This window comes from Daphnia carinata, chromosome 1 (genome assembly GCF_022539665.2).
Source record: "Daphnia carinata strain CSIRO-1 chromosome 1, CSIRO_AGI_Dcar_HiC_V3, whole genome shotgun sequence".
Taxonomy (NCBI): domain Eukaryota; kingdom Metazoa; phylum Arthropoda; class Branchiopoda; order Diplostraca; family Daphniidae; genus Daphnia; species Daphnia carinata.
Genome location: NC_081331.1, coordinates 5,085,951 through 5,103,527, shown reverse-complemented (window position 1 = coordinate 5,103,527; position 17,577 = coordinate 5,085,951). Strand labels below are relative to the sequence as shown.

Here is a 17,577-nt window from a genome sequence, read left to right as displayed (position 1 = left end):
ACAAGTTAAACAGAACTTACGTGTTGCAAAACGTAAGTGGGCACCAGGAGATGGACGTCCAGAGCACCTTTCGCCCAAAAAGATCCCACACTATATAGAAATTCTAAACTAAAATCCTGCTATCTCGTCCGCTAAACTTAAAACCCTCTAAATACCGTTTACCATTCTCGTAGTTTGAGGTGAAATAAGAAGAACAAAATACCGCAAGCTCTTTGCTGTTGAACACTGCCTTTGTATAGCAACTTCTCAAGTTAATAAGACCACGCAATTTGTTTAACACCTGAAAATGACGAAATGGTAGCACGAATCAATGACAAGCCTTTCTAAGCAACGAGTTCAGGATGAATAACTAGAAAGCAACCATCGGTGATGTCACGACTCCAATAAATTAGAACACGTATAAAGAGAAGTTTGAGATTTTTAATATTCACTTTTCCAAGCTCGCGGTGGTTTCCTTTGGGCGTTGTTTATGAACGTCTGTAAATGCGGAAAGCCAAGAGGGCACTCACGAAGTACAAGCCCGTGTTGATGGCACCCAATGCCTGCAAAATAAATAGTAATTCACTTGAGAAGCTAGATAACGTTTTTCAGTCAATCTGATGGTTGCATCGCCAAAAGGGAACAGATGGTTAGGGAATGGTGTAGATGAGGCGTCGGGCTTGGAAGTGGTCAGTATTTCATTCTGCTAATAGTGTTAACTCACCGCGGCGAACATCTTATTGTTGTAGCCGTACTCCGCCACAGAGTAACCGGCATTACGAGACACTATGGTCACCAAGTAGTTTATAGTGGCACAGAGGTAGAGGACACTTTCGGGAATGAGAAGCATGCTGACCTAGATAAAGCGCATCCAGCCCCGAAGGAACATCCAGCAGCCAGGAGGAATGGTGATGTAAGGGGAAGTTGAGTGGGTTATGAAGAGGAGGAGAGAGGAGGACCAGGACCCGCGAGAAAAACAAAAGAAAAGAGACGCAACAATCAGTAATGGCGAATAAAGACTCACCCCGGCCGCAATCATGGCGCTAATTTTCGAATCTCGATAATTCTGATAGGGCGACGCTTGAACGAGCATGTAGACGGACGACGCCAGGTATAGACAGAAGACGATCCCGTGGTACACTAGTTCCTGAGAAACGGCCATTCATTTGATATGTAATGAAATGTGAACTTTCGGTCGCGTCTTATTCGTCACGCATCTTTAGAAACGTGAACTAGTGACCCCAATTTACCCCATCTACAATATCGTCTGGTCCGCAACGGGAGAAAGAACAATGCTTAAAGATTAACTTACAAACATGGTTTTGGCAATAATGGTGGCCGTCGAAATGGAGAGGAGGCAGCTGGCCAGAAGACAAGTCGTCGTGATCAAACATGTTGTAGCGATCAATAGCAGAAATAGTTCAGCCTATTGAAAATGAATCACGATCGTGAGTCTTCACTAAATTGAATTATTCGTACAAACTTGGTTGAATCTCACCGTAAAAAACAATGGGCTACTTCGGACGAAATAGTGGCCGACTAATCCAACAATGACGCACCCCAAAATCTGTGAATATTTTAAGAAAAATTAATCATGAATCACATCACTTTACAATTGATTCTCGAATAGTTCTCGTTCTTGCTGAATGACCATTCTTTTCCACATTTTTTGGCTTTGAGCTATATCTGTGTTGTATACATGAATAGCGTATTTGGCGCAGGCAAGCTATTTCGAGCATCAACACAAGCACATTGGGGCAAAGGCAAAAACAAAAAGGTCATGGAACTGAACTGAAAAAAAAAACGAATCTATGGTGTCTACGCTTAGCGGACATAACCCACCAGTTGCAAGACTTTGAGGATTCCAGACGTCGTCTTTAAATAGCCCGTGTTGAGCAGGATAGCCGAGGTGGTGGTCACGGTGGTCGTCGTACGGGTGACTGTCACATTGTGCGACATGGTGTTTTAATATCCCCTGTTATTGGAAAAGAACAAAATAGGAAATAACGCTTGAACACAACTTTGAATACATAATCAATCAACATCACGATTAAAACTTGATTCAAGTTCATTTAGAACAGATAAAACTTCCGGGCCGCACCCACATCGAGGGCCACACCTTCTTTTTATTTTCGTTTCGGTGCATAAAAATGTCTATCGCAGTTCTTGCATCTGACGTGGAGTAAACAGTCAAAACAAAACGAAAATTTCATCGTGTCTAACTTGGCTTTCCGCCCAAAGCGGCAATGTTTCAGATGGGAGCGGCCCATCACTCATCAACAGAGTCCAACAGCAAAACCCAACAAGCAAACATGGAAACATTTAGAAGAAACTTTTCTGCATGCCAAATAAGGCAAGCCCACACTATAAACCATCGATTGGGACGAATTTGAACATTTGTCACGTCCGTTTGAGAGCGGGCCAAGTGACCTCGTCATTCCTGGCATTCCGAAACACTTCCTTTGTCATATGTTGAATTAACACATCCACGCTCTTCCAGCACAACGTACCATAGCTCAACAGTCAGTTGTTGATCAATTGAATTTAGGAATTAATGTGTAAGCAAACTCAATGAGACAGTGTGTTACCGTTTAATGAATATCCAAAAGGTAAGACTTCTGTGAATACGCCCGATTCAATTCGCCAACAGCTTGTTTGGGGACGAGTGCGTGTGTGCAGCTGCGTTTGTCGTGTGTGTGGCGGGAGCGCGAGCGCGTCTCTTCGACCACCAAGCCGCCAAGTAGGTCACAGACTATCGGCAACACGAACAGGCAGGGGCTTGGCGAATGGATGAACGAAACTGAAGGAGGTGACTGGGAGGAAAGTTTGACTCGTTTTATGCCCAGCTATTCCACCCCTCAATCCATTCCATCTCCTCTATGTTAAACCTCCTTTTTCATCCATGCGACCCACTCTCTCCAGCTTTCCCATTATTCCATCTTTTACTGCCGCCAGCCTGGAGACGGCAAGCGCATGCGCTGTATGACGCTTATCATTTGATTATTCATTTTTCATTTTATTGTGGCCGTTGTTTTCTCGAGAAGCCACAACGAATCGGTGTAACGACCTTATCACTCTTCTCAGCATGAGTCATCTTCTCGACATCCGGCTGCCTTTGCTCGACGACACGCGTAGGATACACATACAAGTCCTGCACCATACTACGTATTTGACATTGAGATAACAATACGCTGTATCTTTGCAGCAAATTAAATACTCGACCCACGAGTCACATGACGTGCGCTTTTATTATTAGCAGTAGATGCTACGTTCTATTTGATCAAGTCTGTAACAACAACGTGAAGTAGTCAAACATTTAATAGTTTATTTTTCAAAAGAAAAAAAACGAAGCATTTATTTGTAAGAGACAATGACGCCTAATATAGTTATAATATTTAAACAAATAACCATTAATCGAACAATTGCGTGAGTGATGTGTGTGTATGTGTGGCAACAACATGAGAGGGGGCAAATGATGTCACAGTTATTTCGGTTGATTTTTCACTTCCTTGTGAAGGAGGAAAGTGGCGCAAGCGTAAACGACAAAGTTGAACAGGGCGAAGACCTAAAAGGCAACAACGATTTAAACATTTCGAATTATTTATTCATGAAGCGTATGGTACATTACCCCAGCAGCGACGTTTGAATTGGTGAAATAGCTGGAAGCCGGAGCCCAGACGGCCAGCTGGACGATGAAAGCTGTGAAGTAGAGCAAAGATGCTACTATGTTGTATCCATATTCCTGTTTGTACGAAACAGAAAAACGTCAACACTAGAAGACCGTGAAAATATTACATTATCAACAAATGCCCGTACGATGGATAGCCAAGATGCGCCAATTTTGAGGCTGTTGACAAGTGACAACAGATGAGCAAAAATCCAAAACAGTGTCAAGATGAAACAGATAACGACCACAAAGAGAAACCTGAATACAAGTAAATGTTACACAACATCCCGATAAGCTTATAAAAAAAATAAGGGATCAGTTTTTTACCAAGAAGTTCCAGGTTTCCAGGCTGGTGAGGCGCATGACATGCAAATAACGGCAAAGAGCTGCCGTTTTGTTTTCGTTTAAAAAAGAGAAATACAAGATCAGCTATTAACAGTCAAAAAGGTCAAAGTCACGCTTAACCGACATCACTATGCCCCCTTGCTGATTTCCCGGTGGAGAACAGTATATAAGAAGTTCCATGTTTTTCTACAGATAAGACATTTTGCTCTCTGACAACGACTGCTCGATCGTTAAACCTCGTATCAGGGGTCACGAGATGAGGATGACGACAGCGGTGGTCGTTGAATCGATTTTGGGCGTGAAACCCAAATAAGAATTAAATCGGTTGCCTCCTTTTTGCTTATTTGAAATGCCCGCTGCTTTTTCTTGCCTTCCTTGGTCTCACGAACCAATCGAGTGAAAGTTTGATACCGCACAAGGCAAGAACGCCTCGTCAGTGGGTCAATACACGTTCGACAAGCCCAAACATGGAGATGAAAGAACCTCCTTCTGGCGAAAGTATACGCAAAGAAATTGAGGATGTGAGGTTCGGGATACAGAGTTTTCCGTCTGTGTTATTGTTAACATCAGCCAACCCGTTTTCGCTGGATTCCTTTATCAACAGTCATGCGAACAACAATTTCTAGAACAGCATTGCCTTACATAGATAGCATCCAATCGGAGGTTTCGACCGTGGCCGTTGGGATGGTGAAATCTTTTGCAGAATGGGACAGCGTAGTTAATTACAAGAATAACGACCCTCCCCCTTTATTACTTCATTTTCTCATCGCGCAAATTCATTGAAGAAAACAACATGTCGTTTACGCACGCCATTTACCTCGTAAATAGTAGGTAAATAAGTAGAAACCACTTACGATTTGGATCAGTTTTAAAATGCCACCGAGGGTAGTGAAATGCCCTGGATTGAGTTGAACGTACGTAACACCCGGTTCAGTTGAAACTGGTGGTTGATCATTCGGATGTACTGTGACGGTGGTAATCACTTGCTGATGCTGTGGGTACACCGTGATTGTTGCCGGCTGATGCTTCCTCATTCCGTTTTCCGACTCCATATTCGTTTCTCACTCGGCGTGAACTAACAAACATACAATGAGTACTTCAAAAATTACAATCCGAGTGTCGAATTGGATGAAATTTGATGACAGAAGCTTAGCACCGTCACTCGCACCAACACTCGTCACGAACACACTGGGATGGTAGGATCGTAACGTTGCGCGTGCTGCGTTCAACAGGTAGGCACGCCGCCCAACATAATGGGCGGCAACGGAGAGAAGGGACTTGTTTTATGGAGGCGTTTTCTATTTTTTCAGAGCTATGCTTTTCTACGTGTACGAGCTGGCTCTTTCCCAAAATTTTCTCCTTCTACTCATCTTGGTTTCGACGAGCATTCACGACGCCCAAATCGGAGAGACTTTCGGGAGAAAAAATGGCCTGCGGCTGAACAGACTGCGCAACAAACACACCTTTGTGCGGCTTTGTTCGTGTAACGAATCTACTTGTTTAAAATTCCGTCCTCGACTACGAATGTTTGCAGTTCCGGTCATTTTTTGGGTTCCACTCCAAACTGGTCACAAACGAATGGGTAAACTCGTGTCGTTGACAAATGAATAGTAATTAAAATAACTGGTCCCCTTTCTTAGTATTTGAATGCTGGCCGAATCCTTTTAAGACGAAACGTGAATATGCCACAACTTTTCTCCGAAGTAAATGACGTTAAGCATATTTGAAATATTCAAGGTGTGGTTTGAACAGCGCGCCGCAAAGTAGCTCGGTGGGTTACGTGCATTTATATCTATCTATAATACGTTACATGCAGAAATAGAAATGTGGGTAATGAATTCGGTCATTGCACGCTGATTAACTTCCTGCCCCGTTGAAAGTGGGAAAACTAACGACACACGATCTACTAATTCTCTACACGAGTTAGCGGGATCGATCTTTATGATGTAGTGAACGGTACTACCCTAGATAACAGAGTATACAACGCGTCAAGTTTTCATTTACAATTCTGTACAGGTAAAAGGGCGTGTTACAGTTTGTGCTATCTTCGTCTAGACGCTTATTTATTCATCAAACCTTTATACTTTGATCTCTTTCTTTTTCTAATTCACCACTAGGTTTACTGACGCGATAGTTTTCGTTAGAATTATTCGTTAAGTACGACATTCAATTTACATTTTATATTTGTTTCTTACATAATTAGCAGGTCATCACTCATCATACCACAAGATGCAATGCCACGGCCAGCAAAGTGGCCAAGCATTAAGTATATATTTAGATAAGAGGATCGCCTTGCGTATCCGCTTAGATTTGCATCAGCAGCGAGTCCAAATGTAGAAAGCATCAAATCCTGACTTGCGACTGCGCCTAATTTACAGACACCCAAGTCGAGGTGATGAAAGAAAGTCAGTCATTGATATGATTCAAATAAAAGTTGGCAAAAACTGTTTATACAGACGTCCAGCGTATTCAAGATTTCCCAATTATTACATTACTGACCGAAAAAAAGACATTTCGAAATCGTAGCACCGATGATTATACAAATTTCTTATCATAAATCCAAAACAAGTGTAGAGGGGGTTCTCTTCTTTTTGCGTTGATGTTGTTGTCATATTTTTTTCTCCCCCCTCAGTTTTCCGTCAGCGTACAGAAGATTTAACTGAAACCGAGCTGATTGGGATCTTGCGCCGCAGCGACTTGCGGGAAGGCTCGGAAAGCAAATGCGCATTGCACTTTACATACGTGATCGTTCAAAATCGCGGCCGGGCTAAAAGTCTGAGCCAATTGGAAACAGTTGACTACCTTCAATGACTGGCAAATGGGCTGTTAATCAAAAGCAAACTGTTAAATTTCCAGCTCATCAGTGATTCAAATAATAACCTAAAACTTACTCCTTCTCTTGTGCAAGTACACATGACGCAAGGGGAAATTCGATCCGCCTTTCCGACTTCAATGTTGGTTGATCCTACGGTACACGAAACTCGTTCCTTCCATAATTCCAAATCGATCGACGGCAAAGACCGACAAGGCACACGGGGATTCCTATTTGTAAAATTCATCAGTTCGTTTAAAAAGTTCCTCATAAAAATGAATTATAGCAACTTACAAGAATGGTTCGCTCTGATCGAAAGCTGATCGTTGGGTGGTGTCAATTCCATCAGAGTTATCACATATCAATTTGGACACCGTTGCTTTACGGACCTCAGCTAATTGAGCTTCTGTGAATCGGATCAATGGATCACCGTTTTCATACCTGACCAAGAAAACACAAATGAGTATGAGGCGTTACTTAAGTTCAAAATAATTAAGGCTTACCAGAAACGATCGCATTTCCGCAGCTGTCGGAATTGCATAGCAATAATACAGGCGAAAGTTGGACCGACAAGGCCACCGTGCAAGGATGTCTCGGCCAATCCGCCGGGGAAGAGGTCAATGTCGTCGACGTGTTCGTAAGTCTGCCTCAAACGGGTAATGATTTCCGGCGTGATTTCACGCGACAAATCTTCCCACGTCCTGGCTCGTTTCAAGTTACAAAGAGCGCGATAATCGTTGTAAGGTCGGATGCCGTGATCGCGAGCTCGCTGGATGTTCAGAGCTGCCAAATCGAGTCCAGAGAAAGGCTTGGCCCTCTCTTCGAACAAGTGGTTGGTCACTTCTTGGGTAATAAATTGATCCATGGTTTCCATGGAAGTGCCCAACAATCCGCGCAACAGATCGTCGATCATACCGACTTGGTAGATGATATCTAAACAAGTAAGTCGACTTTAACGATGGGGAACTTGATGGATTCAGTGAATCAAAATAAATTACCTGGATTCATGAATACGTCACGCAATTTCACATTCAATTTACGATCGACGAAATTGGCTCCCATACGTTTGAATTGTTCTTTGAGCAACGAGTGGCCGAAACGGAAGGCCGCGCTGGAAAACTCGGTAAAAATGGTGGGGTTGCATGTCGCATCGTAGCCTTTTATCCGAATCATTTCTCAATAAATTTTTTTTTCAGAAACTGTATTTTTTAAAAATCATACCATTGTAATAGCCCTCGGTAAGGACTTTAAGTTCGTAAAGCTGGATGGCATTCCATCCGAGCACGCGCGGAAGGAATTCGTTGTACGATACGTGCTGGAATTCTGCGCTCATAATGCGTCGGCCGTTCTGGAACAACTGTTCGTCGTTCCAATGAGGATTGATTTTGGCGAGCTCAGTAACAATACGATTGTGTTCTCTCATGAAGATTGTGTGAATGGAAGTCAATCCAGGCTGTTCGCTTGCACGAGTGTCTCCTGTAGATGCACAAATGTAATAAATTGAAGAAAAAACGAATAACAGATAGCGATAAATTACCTCCAGTGAAGCATACGCCAGATGGTGATTTGCATTCAAGATGCTCTCCAGTTAAAGGTAAGAGATCCTTGCCGCGGATTGGATGACGGGTGGAATTCAATCGGCCGCCCACGAACGCACGCAGTTTGCGCATCTCGCAAACATCACTGCCATAGGTACTTGATCCATCAACGAATGCCGTCACTTGATTCAACTGTTCACGATGTCCTAGATAAATAAATACGCATTATAAGTCTGAATTATTATCTACTAAAAAAAAGTCAAGTACCGAGAGTCAGTTGACCGGGTAAAGATCTAGTGAAGGGAATGCATTTGGGACGGCCGGTAGAGCGTTCGATGTGAGGGAACCAAGGATCATTGGGAGGTATAGAGATGGGCGCGCATTCCGGATGAACGGTTTTGGCCGAGTCGCAACTGTTGCAATCGATAATCGAACCACCAAAGCCGCGATTGACGGGCGTGAAAGTCAGATCGTGATCCAGCAATTGGGCGTATTGCATGACCATGAGCGAATAGCGGGTGTGCGGGGCGCTAACGTCGTTGTGAATATTAGCCGAAACCATGCGGGCACTAGGTAACGGACGGCCCGAAACGGCGGTAGCACGCATCGTGGATAGCCCTAACACAACCCAAATGAATGGTATAAAACTAACGGATAATGAGATAGATTCACTACCACGTACCGTCCTCGTATTTTGGTGGTAGGAGGCGAACGAAAGCCCTGAGAGATTTGCCCAGCTCGGGGAAGTTGAGGTTGTTACACCAGCCAGTCATCGTGCGGTATTTGCTGGTGTGATCGCAAGGCAAGGTCTGTTCGTCGCACTGGAACACTTTGGGGATATCGACGACTTCACTGACGTCGATGTTCGGCAACACTTTCATCAAATCCTGGAGGGTAGACGGCTGCGGTTGCGATTCCACGTCCTTTTGATTGACGCTGTTACGTCGAACGGGGACATTTGAAATCTTCTTTAAAAAAAAAACACGAATTGAAATAATAGACTTACAGGTTGAGGAAGCTGTTAACAAATCGTTTGGAAGCAAACTGGAGAACGCGTGAAATGTTGGCGATAGCACTCGCTTGACGTTTGGGTCTGCTGAAGCTAAAAGCCGTACCAACAGGAGATTTAGGATCAGCTCCTTTACCTGCTTAGAAAAAGTGATCAAAACATTTAAATATGATAGCATAACAAGATTTCATTATTTGATCATGCACAGGCATTTCGTGCTCTTCGTGCATTTCAAAGAGTGAGGCCAGCCGATCGGCCTAGTAAATGTACCTTGAACAATCGTTTACATAAATTAAATCTGAAAATGTCGAAAACATTATGAAAACACGCCCAGCAAGACACCACGCGTTCCTAGCGTTTTTGTTTTCCATGCAAAATGTCCTTCATCCTTTTGGTGAGCGAGGTGTAGAAACCAAAAATTAGAGAGTATACCTTCCCAATTGTTATTGTTGTTTTCTGTCTTTTTTGTCCCGATACAAGGTGTTACAATGCTGTCTTTAAATAAAATTAAAAAAAACAATCGCTCGTACGTTGGGTGAGAAATGAAAGAACTGGCGAAAACAAGCGTCAAAGCGTTTTTTGTTGTGTGGGGTATAAGGATGGAGATTTTGTTTTGGAATTTCGGAGAGGTGGCAAGTGCGTCCCGAGCGTCAGGCTGAGGTGGGATCGGGAGGGAACTTACGTTGACTCTCGTAATCGGCCAACAAGCCGGCCACGTGATGGGCCACTCGGGCCGAGTCCTGAAGTACGTCAACCGCTTCTCGCTTTCGTGGTCCATACGAGTCCGTTTCAACTTCGCCTTCGCCATAGCTGGCCAACAGCAGGTTCAGCAGGTGCTGGTCAAGATTGTATTGATTGAGGGCCTGAGCGTTGGCTCCGTGAAAGCGAGGCTGCTGCTCAAAACTTTGACGCTCCTGGAAACCGTGGTCTTCGTGATGGCCAGTACGGAGTCTAGGGTAAATGAGCGGGGCCAGCCAAGCTCTCAGGGATGGGTGAATGGTTGTTAGGATCGTTTGAGGGGAATTTCGGCGGCGGTGGATCGGTGCCGGTGTTACCAGCGAGTGCAAAGTTAAGAAGTTGGCCATCTTGTCATTAGCTGAATGCATGGCCGTTCGCGTCCAGGCACTCAAGTTCGTTATGGGGTTGTAGTATGAGATCTGTCTCTTGGGCCGAGTCGAAGGAGAAGAAGCAGCAGCAGCAGCTGTAGTAGTCATTCACACACAAGTCTCATCGTTCGGTTCGTTTGCGTCTCGTCATTATTTTGTTTTTTTGGTTTGACAAAGCAATGGCGTCTAAAGAGAGCTTTCACACACGTTTCAAGGTAACACTTACCAGCTGTCAACTGTAGGGTCTCTTCCAAGGTAAGGTAATCCTCGGCCTCTCGTTTTGCCCGCACTACAGACTCTTCCAGCAATGTTTCCGGGATGACGAAATGCGGCGAAGCAGTTTTCCATGCGCTAAGGTCCATCTTGGGGATGACTCCGTCGTGGCAAGACATGTCAGCGTTCCTACAAATTCAAACGTTCGGATAATAACCCAATGCAAAATTGAAACGTCTATTGAAAAATTACAAGAAGGGATCGTCGATCAAGAAGACTCGAGGTTGAATTTGGTTGATGGAATCGCTGTTGTCGCAGATGAGACGAGCCAATGACACTTTTCTAATGGCGTGAAGTTGATCTGTAAGCGTTACATTTAATTAGGACTGATGTCAAAGTGAACCAATTAAAAGGAAATTACCTTTAGTGAAAGACGAGGGTGGAAGTTCGTTTTCGTACCAGTAACGATCTCCACGTCGTAGATAGTGAAACTGACGGCCGATGAGACAGCCAAGAGTGCGTCCAACAACCGCACCAGCGTTGGGAGTTTCGGCCAATCCGCCGGTGAACAAGTCGATATCGTTGACGTGACGATAAATGCTCTTCAAGGTAGCGATCGTGGCGCCATTCATCACGTCGCTAAGTTGGTCGAAATTCTGGACGGCCGGAAGACCGCAGAATTCGCGCCATTTGATGTAACCCGGAATGCCGTGATCACGGCCGTGCTGGATGATTTGAGCCGCCAAATCCAGCCCAGCGGCTGAAATTCAAAACATTAGTTAAAAATAAGATGCAAATCAGAAATCAAAAATTCATTCAACTTACTGCCGGGTTTGTCCTGGAACATGTGATTGGTCATGACGTCATTGATGGACGGATCTTCGGATTGGGACAAAGTGCGGGCGAGGCCTTCGATGATTTCATCCAGCCCGTTGGCTTCGTACAATTCAAAAGGAGCGTAGAAGGAGGATCCCATTTTCTGTTCGGAGATTTTCCTTCCGTTGCGATACAATCCCATCTTTTTGGGTAGGAGGGAAGCGACGAAGCGGAGCGCGGAAGCCGCCACGGAATTGGCCACACCCGGATTGATGTTGATGTCGTATCCGGTGAAATAACCGCTCAATTCCGGCTCCAATCCGTACTTCTCCATGATCGTCTGGCCTAGAATGACGGGCAGGAATTCCGAGTAGGTAATGTGCTGCATCTCGGCACCAACGATCCGGCGCGCCTCCTGGAAGAGCGTCTCGTCGGACCAGTGGGGGTTTATGGCGCCCAATTCCTCGGCTAGACGGTTGTGTTCACGTATCAGAATTACGTGAAGGGCTGTTAGCTCTGTATGCTCGTTAACTCGAACGTCTCCCGCTTTGAAGCACCTATAACATAAAAGAATGTTATTATCGAGAAAGCTCAATACGTTTGAACGAGAGAGTTAAGAGTCGTTTTTTTTGTTCCGTTCAAAAGTGCTGGTGAAAGTGTTCAACGTTAAAAGGCTTTCATTCAATCCCGACATCAAATGTTTATATCCCCCTCTTTTTCTCACACTTCTATTCTTACTGGAACTTCCATTGAAGGGTGACGGAAATTCCATTGGCTATTACTCTCTCCTGTCTGGAAGGAAAAAACACTTTCTCGTGACTCACTTGAGATCCTTATGTTTGGTGTTGCAGTCGATGACGTTGTCGTCGGGCGGAAGTAGGCCTTTGCTGGTGCCGGCAGGGCCGGGTTGAGTCTTCATTAAGCCGGAGCGGAAGAGCCTCAAGTCGTTGGCCTCTTCGACGGAGCTGCCGTAGATGGTGGAGCCGTCCATGAAACTCGTGACCTGGTTGATTTGCTCTCGGGGGCCGAGCGTGCAGCCGACTCTCGGGGCCGTTCCCGATCTGACGTATTCTTGGCATTTGATGTTGTTCAGCCCGTTGACGGGATCCGTGTCCGGCAGCCGGATCGGGTAGCATTCGGGGTGGAATTCATGCAAATTCACTCCGCAACACCTGAGGCGCTGACCCAGAAAACCTGAAGAGCACACAGAATGTGTGTGTTAATAAAATAGAGGGTCAGACAAACGCAAGTTAATGGAGGCCAATCCTCTGAAGAGAAAGTTTCTCCCCAACACGAAGGAAGAACATTCGTGACGCAGCGAAATATACATTAATAAGAACGAAGAGATCATGGGGGGGGGAGAAGAGAGGGTGGGGTATACGAATACAGCGTGGTTCACCAGATAGGGAAAAAGAAAACTCACCGGCCATTTGCGGCGTGTGGGAGATATCGTTGTGCACCAGTTGTCCCCAAATGGCCGCCATGGCCGTCAGATGAAGGTGCGGATTGTCGACATCCTTGTGAACGGCCAGGGAAATGTCTCTGGCGCTGGGCAGGAATGTTCCGTCCGTCGCCTGGCGGGGAATGCTGACACCTGGGCTCATTGAGGACACGCAAAAATAATACTCGACTCATCCATCATCAAAAATAATAATAATGAATTATCTCTGTCTCGGTGTGTCGACAGAGCCACAGCTTGTGGGCGATAGAAGAATCATGAACATGTCACTGTGTCTTCTTACCGTCGCTGTAATCGGGCGGGAGGAACCGCAGGTAGCGGGTGTTGGCGTTGCCCCACCGAGGATTCTGCACGTTGTTGCAATAGCCGTTGTAGGCTCTGTACTTGCGCGGCTGGCACGGGAAATCGACTTCGAGTGGGCACTGGTCGGCCAGGACCGTGTTGCGGACGTCCATGGTCGGCAGGGCGAAGGTGATTTGCTCCTTGGTCAGTTTTAATCTGAAGGTCCCATCAAAAGAATTCAAAGTTAGAGAACGAATGGTTTTGACAAATCGCAGTTTTTCCCATGGAAACATGACATCATTACCCTTGAGCAATGTATTTGGTCGTCTCTTCGGCCATCAGGGCGATTCGCGAGATGTTTTTAGCCACAACCTTGGTCTTGTGAGAGGCCGCCATGAACCAGGCGGCACTTGATGTTTGTAGCCGACTATCTGCAAACGAAATGCGGAAATAATCAACGTTAGCATCGTTTCCAAGTCTGTTGTCAAACCAAAATTAGCCTAATGTTCTTTTAATTGGTACGAAGCCTTGAAGGCGAAACTTCCGTTTTTTTGTGAAATATTTATGAAAAGGCATTCTTGAATATTATTTAAAATTCAGAAACAGAAAAGAGGTCGCGCGAATTTCGAAACGTTTGAATACGAAAAGAGAAAACTGTCGTGTAGTTAGTGGGACAACTAGGGATATCGAACTGGACAGCCAACGAATTGAAAGGAAAACAAAACAATGACTATGGCCAATAGTTAATACCGGTATTTAATTAGAAATTAAAAAGAAACTGCAGACCCATCGTTTCTACAAAAGTATTACGATGGCCGATTCAGACACGAGGGAGCTTTCCCTTGTGCGACTTTCACGTGTCATAGAGTGTCGAGGATGTTCCCCGGGAAACGAGCCAACAGCTTACCGTTGCTGGCCAAAAGAGTTGGCTCGAATTCATCGAAACGGGTGGCGATGGCGGCGGCCGCTTGATTGGCGTACGTCGTCAATTCCTGGACGTTGAAGTGAGGCATGGCCACTCTGACCTTTTCGTTGATGGGCTCAATCTCGATGGCCGGTTTCAGATGTTGCGTCTTGTGCTTGACCAGGGTGTCTCTCTTTGCCCGCACTACTTGTTGCTGTCCGTCGATAATGACTTTGTCAGTAAAGACGGTGTCGAAGTGGATGGCATGGCTGGCGCAGCACAGGCAAATCAACAGCAAAATCCGGGCTAATGGAAAGCAGTAGCGCTTCGCGTTCAGCGGCGCCATTCTTCAACCTGTTGACAGGTGAAAGGAATTCGTTTCAAAAAAAAGAATCACATTATTTCATTGGACACATGTTTGTTTCTGCCTTATTTGGACATGATTTTTTTTTAGCATCTGTGTAAAAATTGGCACAACATGGAAGCATCTCTTTCTAAATCTCTCACAAGAAACACTACCGGAAGGTTCAAGGTGAACTTGTTGAGTGAACGGGCCGACATATGCCTGTCACGGAGTCTTTCACTTATCTCCCCAGTTATCTACTATTATTAAGAAGACGACCCACAAAACTACAATATAGAAACATTCTAGGATTAAAGAAAAAAGGCAAACGGACTGATTTTTAAATACTTTCTGCTGAGTCACATCCCTTTCTCGCCAAAACTTGTTTCTGCAGTATGGGAAAGGTAAGTCGTTTTTTTTTTTTGTTTTAATGTCGGCGTGCAGATAAAACAAACAGATAGTATGTACCCGTCGGTGACTTGCTAACCGAAGCGTAGGTGCAACAAGATGCTGACGACATCCGGAAATCCTGTATTTTAAACGCGAAACTAACCAAACGAGTCACGACCTTGTAACGTGCCAACGTGTCGTGTTGGGTTCACTGTTGGAGGACTTTCGTCCGATTTTTTTTTTTATCATCCTTTTAAGTCCACGCTAGAGATCGGAGTGACGGACAAAGTGATTTAAAAAGAAACCCTAAAACAGATGACATCAAGGTGACCTCTACCCGAATGGGTGCTATGAATGATTGTGATCGAAAATAAGTATGCAAACTTTGGCTGAAGCCAGGTGCGACCAGGTGAACGACTCACGCTCTATTTGGTTAGCACCACATATTTATTTTTTTTTTTCATTTTCTTTGTCGAGGGGGGGATTGATGTTTTTTTTTCAGTCGATGGCTTCCGGTGATGAAATAGTATTGTACAATTCGAACAAAATTCTTGATAGCAGAAGGTGAGACCAGCTGACGGGAGAAAGAATGAGAGCAACGAATGGCCGGTTTAAATAATAATAAAAAAAAAGAAATAAGAAAAAGGACGGAACAAATGTTTGTGTCCTTAAAAGAAAGAAAGAAAAAAAAAGATGGAATCTAAAAAGAAGTTGTAGTGGAGTGGAGAAAGCGCTAATGCCGCCAGCTGGAGAAAGGACGACCTGGAGATATGGAACTCTTCTTCTTCTTTGGCCGCATCAAAAGTATGGAGAAATGTGTGTTTCATTTAAAAAGGAAGAAAGAAAGAAAAAGAGAAAGAAGCCAACAACATTTTCTTTTTCCAAAATAAAAAGGGAGGAGGTCGGAGAAAAGAAAGAAAGTCGCCAGAACGAACGTGAAAAACGTGAGGGGTCCGGGAACGGCGTCCTCAATTTCTCCCCCCCCCCCCTCTTCTCTACCACCACCCCTCCTGGTCTTTTACATCAGCCCTTCATTTTTTTTTTTTTAGTGATACTCCTACCATCGTTTCGACCGAGATTTTGGAAGAGAAGAACCGAGGCCACTTTCTATGGCCCAAGACTTGGTATGGACACATCATAAAGACAACACGCAAGAGACTTAACCACTTCATCACGTAACTACAAATGACAAGACAAAATAACGAAACCCTCACAAAGAATGAAATCGGACTCACCTTATCACCTGAGATGATTCACCGCTACGTTTCGTTTCGTGTAGCTCTTTGTTTTGATAAATCTCAATACAAAGTGTTCACTTTCTTGGAACTCTGTTCGATCAGCAGATAAACATCGTCAGACTAATTTTTCTCGTGTTAGTTTTGTTTCTCTTTCTTTACGTCAATCAATTTCTAAATGTCTCTTTTCTACTTCCAATGGTAAAAAAAAATTAAATGTTTGTAACACTTTTTGTTTGGTTTGTTTTCCAAAACAAACGTTTGGATAAAGCTGAGGATGTTTCCTAGCAGCGAACTGTCGTTCGTTCGGTGCGGATCACGACTGAAGTATGTTGGTTGCGCGACTGCAGGATTTTAGATAGCCTGCAACAACTTTCACTGCCGGCGTGTGCTGCTGGGAAGACGCAGGTAAAGCAAAAGAAGCAGCCCAGCCCCCTTTTTTGGTTTCCCTTCCAGTTCGGCCAAAAGTCTCCTATCTTCAGGGTTCCTCCTAGGCACCTCACACCGCACGGGACTCGCTGTCTACGCCGGGGCTCCCATTGGCTGATAAGCAAAATGCCACCCGCCAGTATGTCCCGAAGATGGTAAATTATATCTTCGATTTGGCTTCCACATCCCTCAACAACAACTGGCCGATGGACGCGTCACAGACGATGGCGTTTTAACGCCAACAGAACAAGATGTGTGTGCCCCGTACGTTATTTAGTTATACATAGTGTAATAGACTACAAGAGGAGTACACTAAGTAAAAAAAGAGACTGCAGATGGCACAACAAATTTTATTGCGGCTCATCATCCACGTCAACCTACAAAAAGGAGAACATACAAGGAAAAAAAAAAAGGCATTTAAAAAAAATGTCCCCAAATGATTTCACCCAAAAGAGAAATGCATTTTAACATCAAATGAGAACACGGCGCTTCGGTGCGTTTAAATCGCCCTTCCAACTTACGTGAATAATATCACGAAATTCTGATTGCAAAACGGTGAACAAAAAATGCTCTTTCATGTGTCAGAAATATAGATGAGATAAGACACAAAGGTGACAAAGAGTCCCCACTTATAGCATCTACGGGAAAAATGTGCACGAAGTACACACGCGTTACCATACATTAGACACGGCCGAAGACAAAAGGCGAAACCCACCTATCACGAACTGAGGGTCTAACGCAGCATGCGGGCGCGTGCGCGTTGTCATTTGCGTATTTATAACATTTAGCAGAAATATGGACTCGTTGACGGAAGAAGTCGTTGGAACTTCCAGAAAAAAACAAAACAATGCCTAACACAAAAATGGAAAAAAAAAACACAAAAACTTGATGGCTCTGAAGGTTTAGAGGCCATTTAGGCAATGAAACAAACATTTTTATGGTAATGGTAGAGTCGTACCATCCTTCGACGGAATACAGCCGGAACAGTTCAGAAAGGAAGAGTCTACATTTTATTGTGAAAATGGCGGCTAAACATTTTTCTTTCTATCA

The 17,577-nt window shown here is 44.5% G+C and overlaps 4 protein-coding genes across 7 annotated transcripts in view; all 4 read right to left on the bottom strand.

Moving 5' to 3' along the window:
* Positions 1 to 211: 211 nt before the first annotated feature.
* On the bottom strand, positions 212 to 2,708 carry LOC130692376 (uncharacterized). 3 transcript variants are annotated; one of them, XM_057515485.2, is made up of 6 exons: positions 2,568 to 2,708; positions 1,822 to 1,954; positions 1,478 to 1,546; positions 1,292 to 1,405; positions 1,004 to 1,126; positions 212 to 542 (listed from the first exon to the last, which is right to left on the bottom strand). In XM_057515485.2, the coding sequence occupies exons 2-6, from the start codon at positions 1,936 to 1,938 to the stop codon at positions 468 to 470; spliced, it is 498 nt and encodes a 165-aa protein (XP_057371468.1). In that variant the 5' UTR covers positions 1,939 to 1,954; positions 2,568 to 2,708; the 3' UTR covers positions 212 to 467. The 3 variants fall into 3 exon arrangements, with proteins under 3 accessions (XP_057371468.1, XP_057371466.1, XP_059353525.1); XM_057515483.2 differs by lacking the exon at positions 1,004 to 1,126 and adding an exon at positions 704 to 835; XM_059497542.1 differs by lacking the exon at positions 1,004 to 1,126 and adding an exon at positions 704 to 835 and having other exon boundaries at positions 1,822 to 1,939; positions 2,556 to 2,697.
* A 576-nt stretch (positions 2,709 to 3,284) lies between these two features.
* On the bottom strand, positions 3,285 to 5,287 carry LOC130692371 (myelin and lymphocyte protein-like). The gene is made up of 5 exons (XM_057515479.2): positions 4,846 to 5,287; positions 3,974 to 4,032; positions 3,796 to 3,904; positions 3,608 to 3,721; positions 3,285 to 3,544 (listed from the first exon to the last, which is right to left on the bottom strand). The coding sequence occupies exons 1-5, from the start codon at positions 5,041 to 5,043 to the stop codon at positions 3,464 to 3,466; spliced, it is 561 nt and encodes a 186-aa protein (XP_057371462.1). The 5' UTR covers positions 5,044 to 5,287; the 3' UTR covers positions 3,285 to 3,463.
* Positions 5,288 to 5,887: 600 nt separating this feature from the next.
* LOC130692327 (actin-binding LIM protein 2-like) overlaps positions 5,888 to 17,577 on the bottom strand; it is a 48,028-nt gene continuing 36,338 nt past the window's right edge. Inside the window, exon 18 of the mRNA XM_059495492.1 lies at positions 5,888 to 5,897. The gene's annotated coding sequence lies outside the window, so the exon portion shown is untranslated. The remainder of the gene's footprint in view (positions 5,898 to 17,577) is intronic.
* LOC130692381 (uncharacterized) lies at positions 6,157 to 16,414 on the bottom strand. Of its 2 annotated transcripts, none has more exons than XM_059497357.1 (20): positions 16,099 to 16,414; positions 14,134 to 14,484; positions 13,531 to 13,657; positions 13,228 to 13,442; positions 12,909 to 13,079; positions 12,310 to 12,679; positions 11,495 to 12,042; positions 11,091 to 11,429; positions 10,922 to 11,030; positions 10,683 to 10,858; positions 9,348 to 9,489; positions 9,024 to 9,277; positions 8,609 to 8,959; positions 8,341 to 8,547; positions 8,025 to 8,279; positions 7,802 to 7,960; positions 7,307 to 7,736; positions 7,098 to 7,244; positions 6,883 to 7,033; positions 6,157 to 6,814 (listed from the first exon to the last, which is right to left on the bottom strand). In XM_059497357.1, exons 2-20 carry the CDS (start codon positions 14,474 to 14,476, stop codon positions 6,647 to 6,649), a joined length of 4,662 nt encoding a protein of 1,553 aa, XP_059353340.1. In that variant the 5' UTR covers positions 14,477 to 14,484; positions 16,099 to 16,414; the 3' UTR covers positions 6,157 to 6,646. The 2 variants fall into 2 exon arrangements, with proteins under 2 accessions (XP_059353340.1, XP_059353341.1); XM_059497358.1 differs by having other exon boundaries at positions 9,348 to 9,486.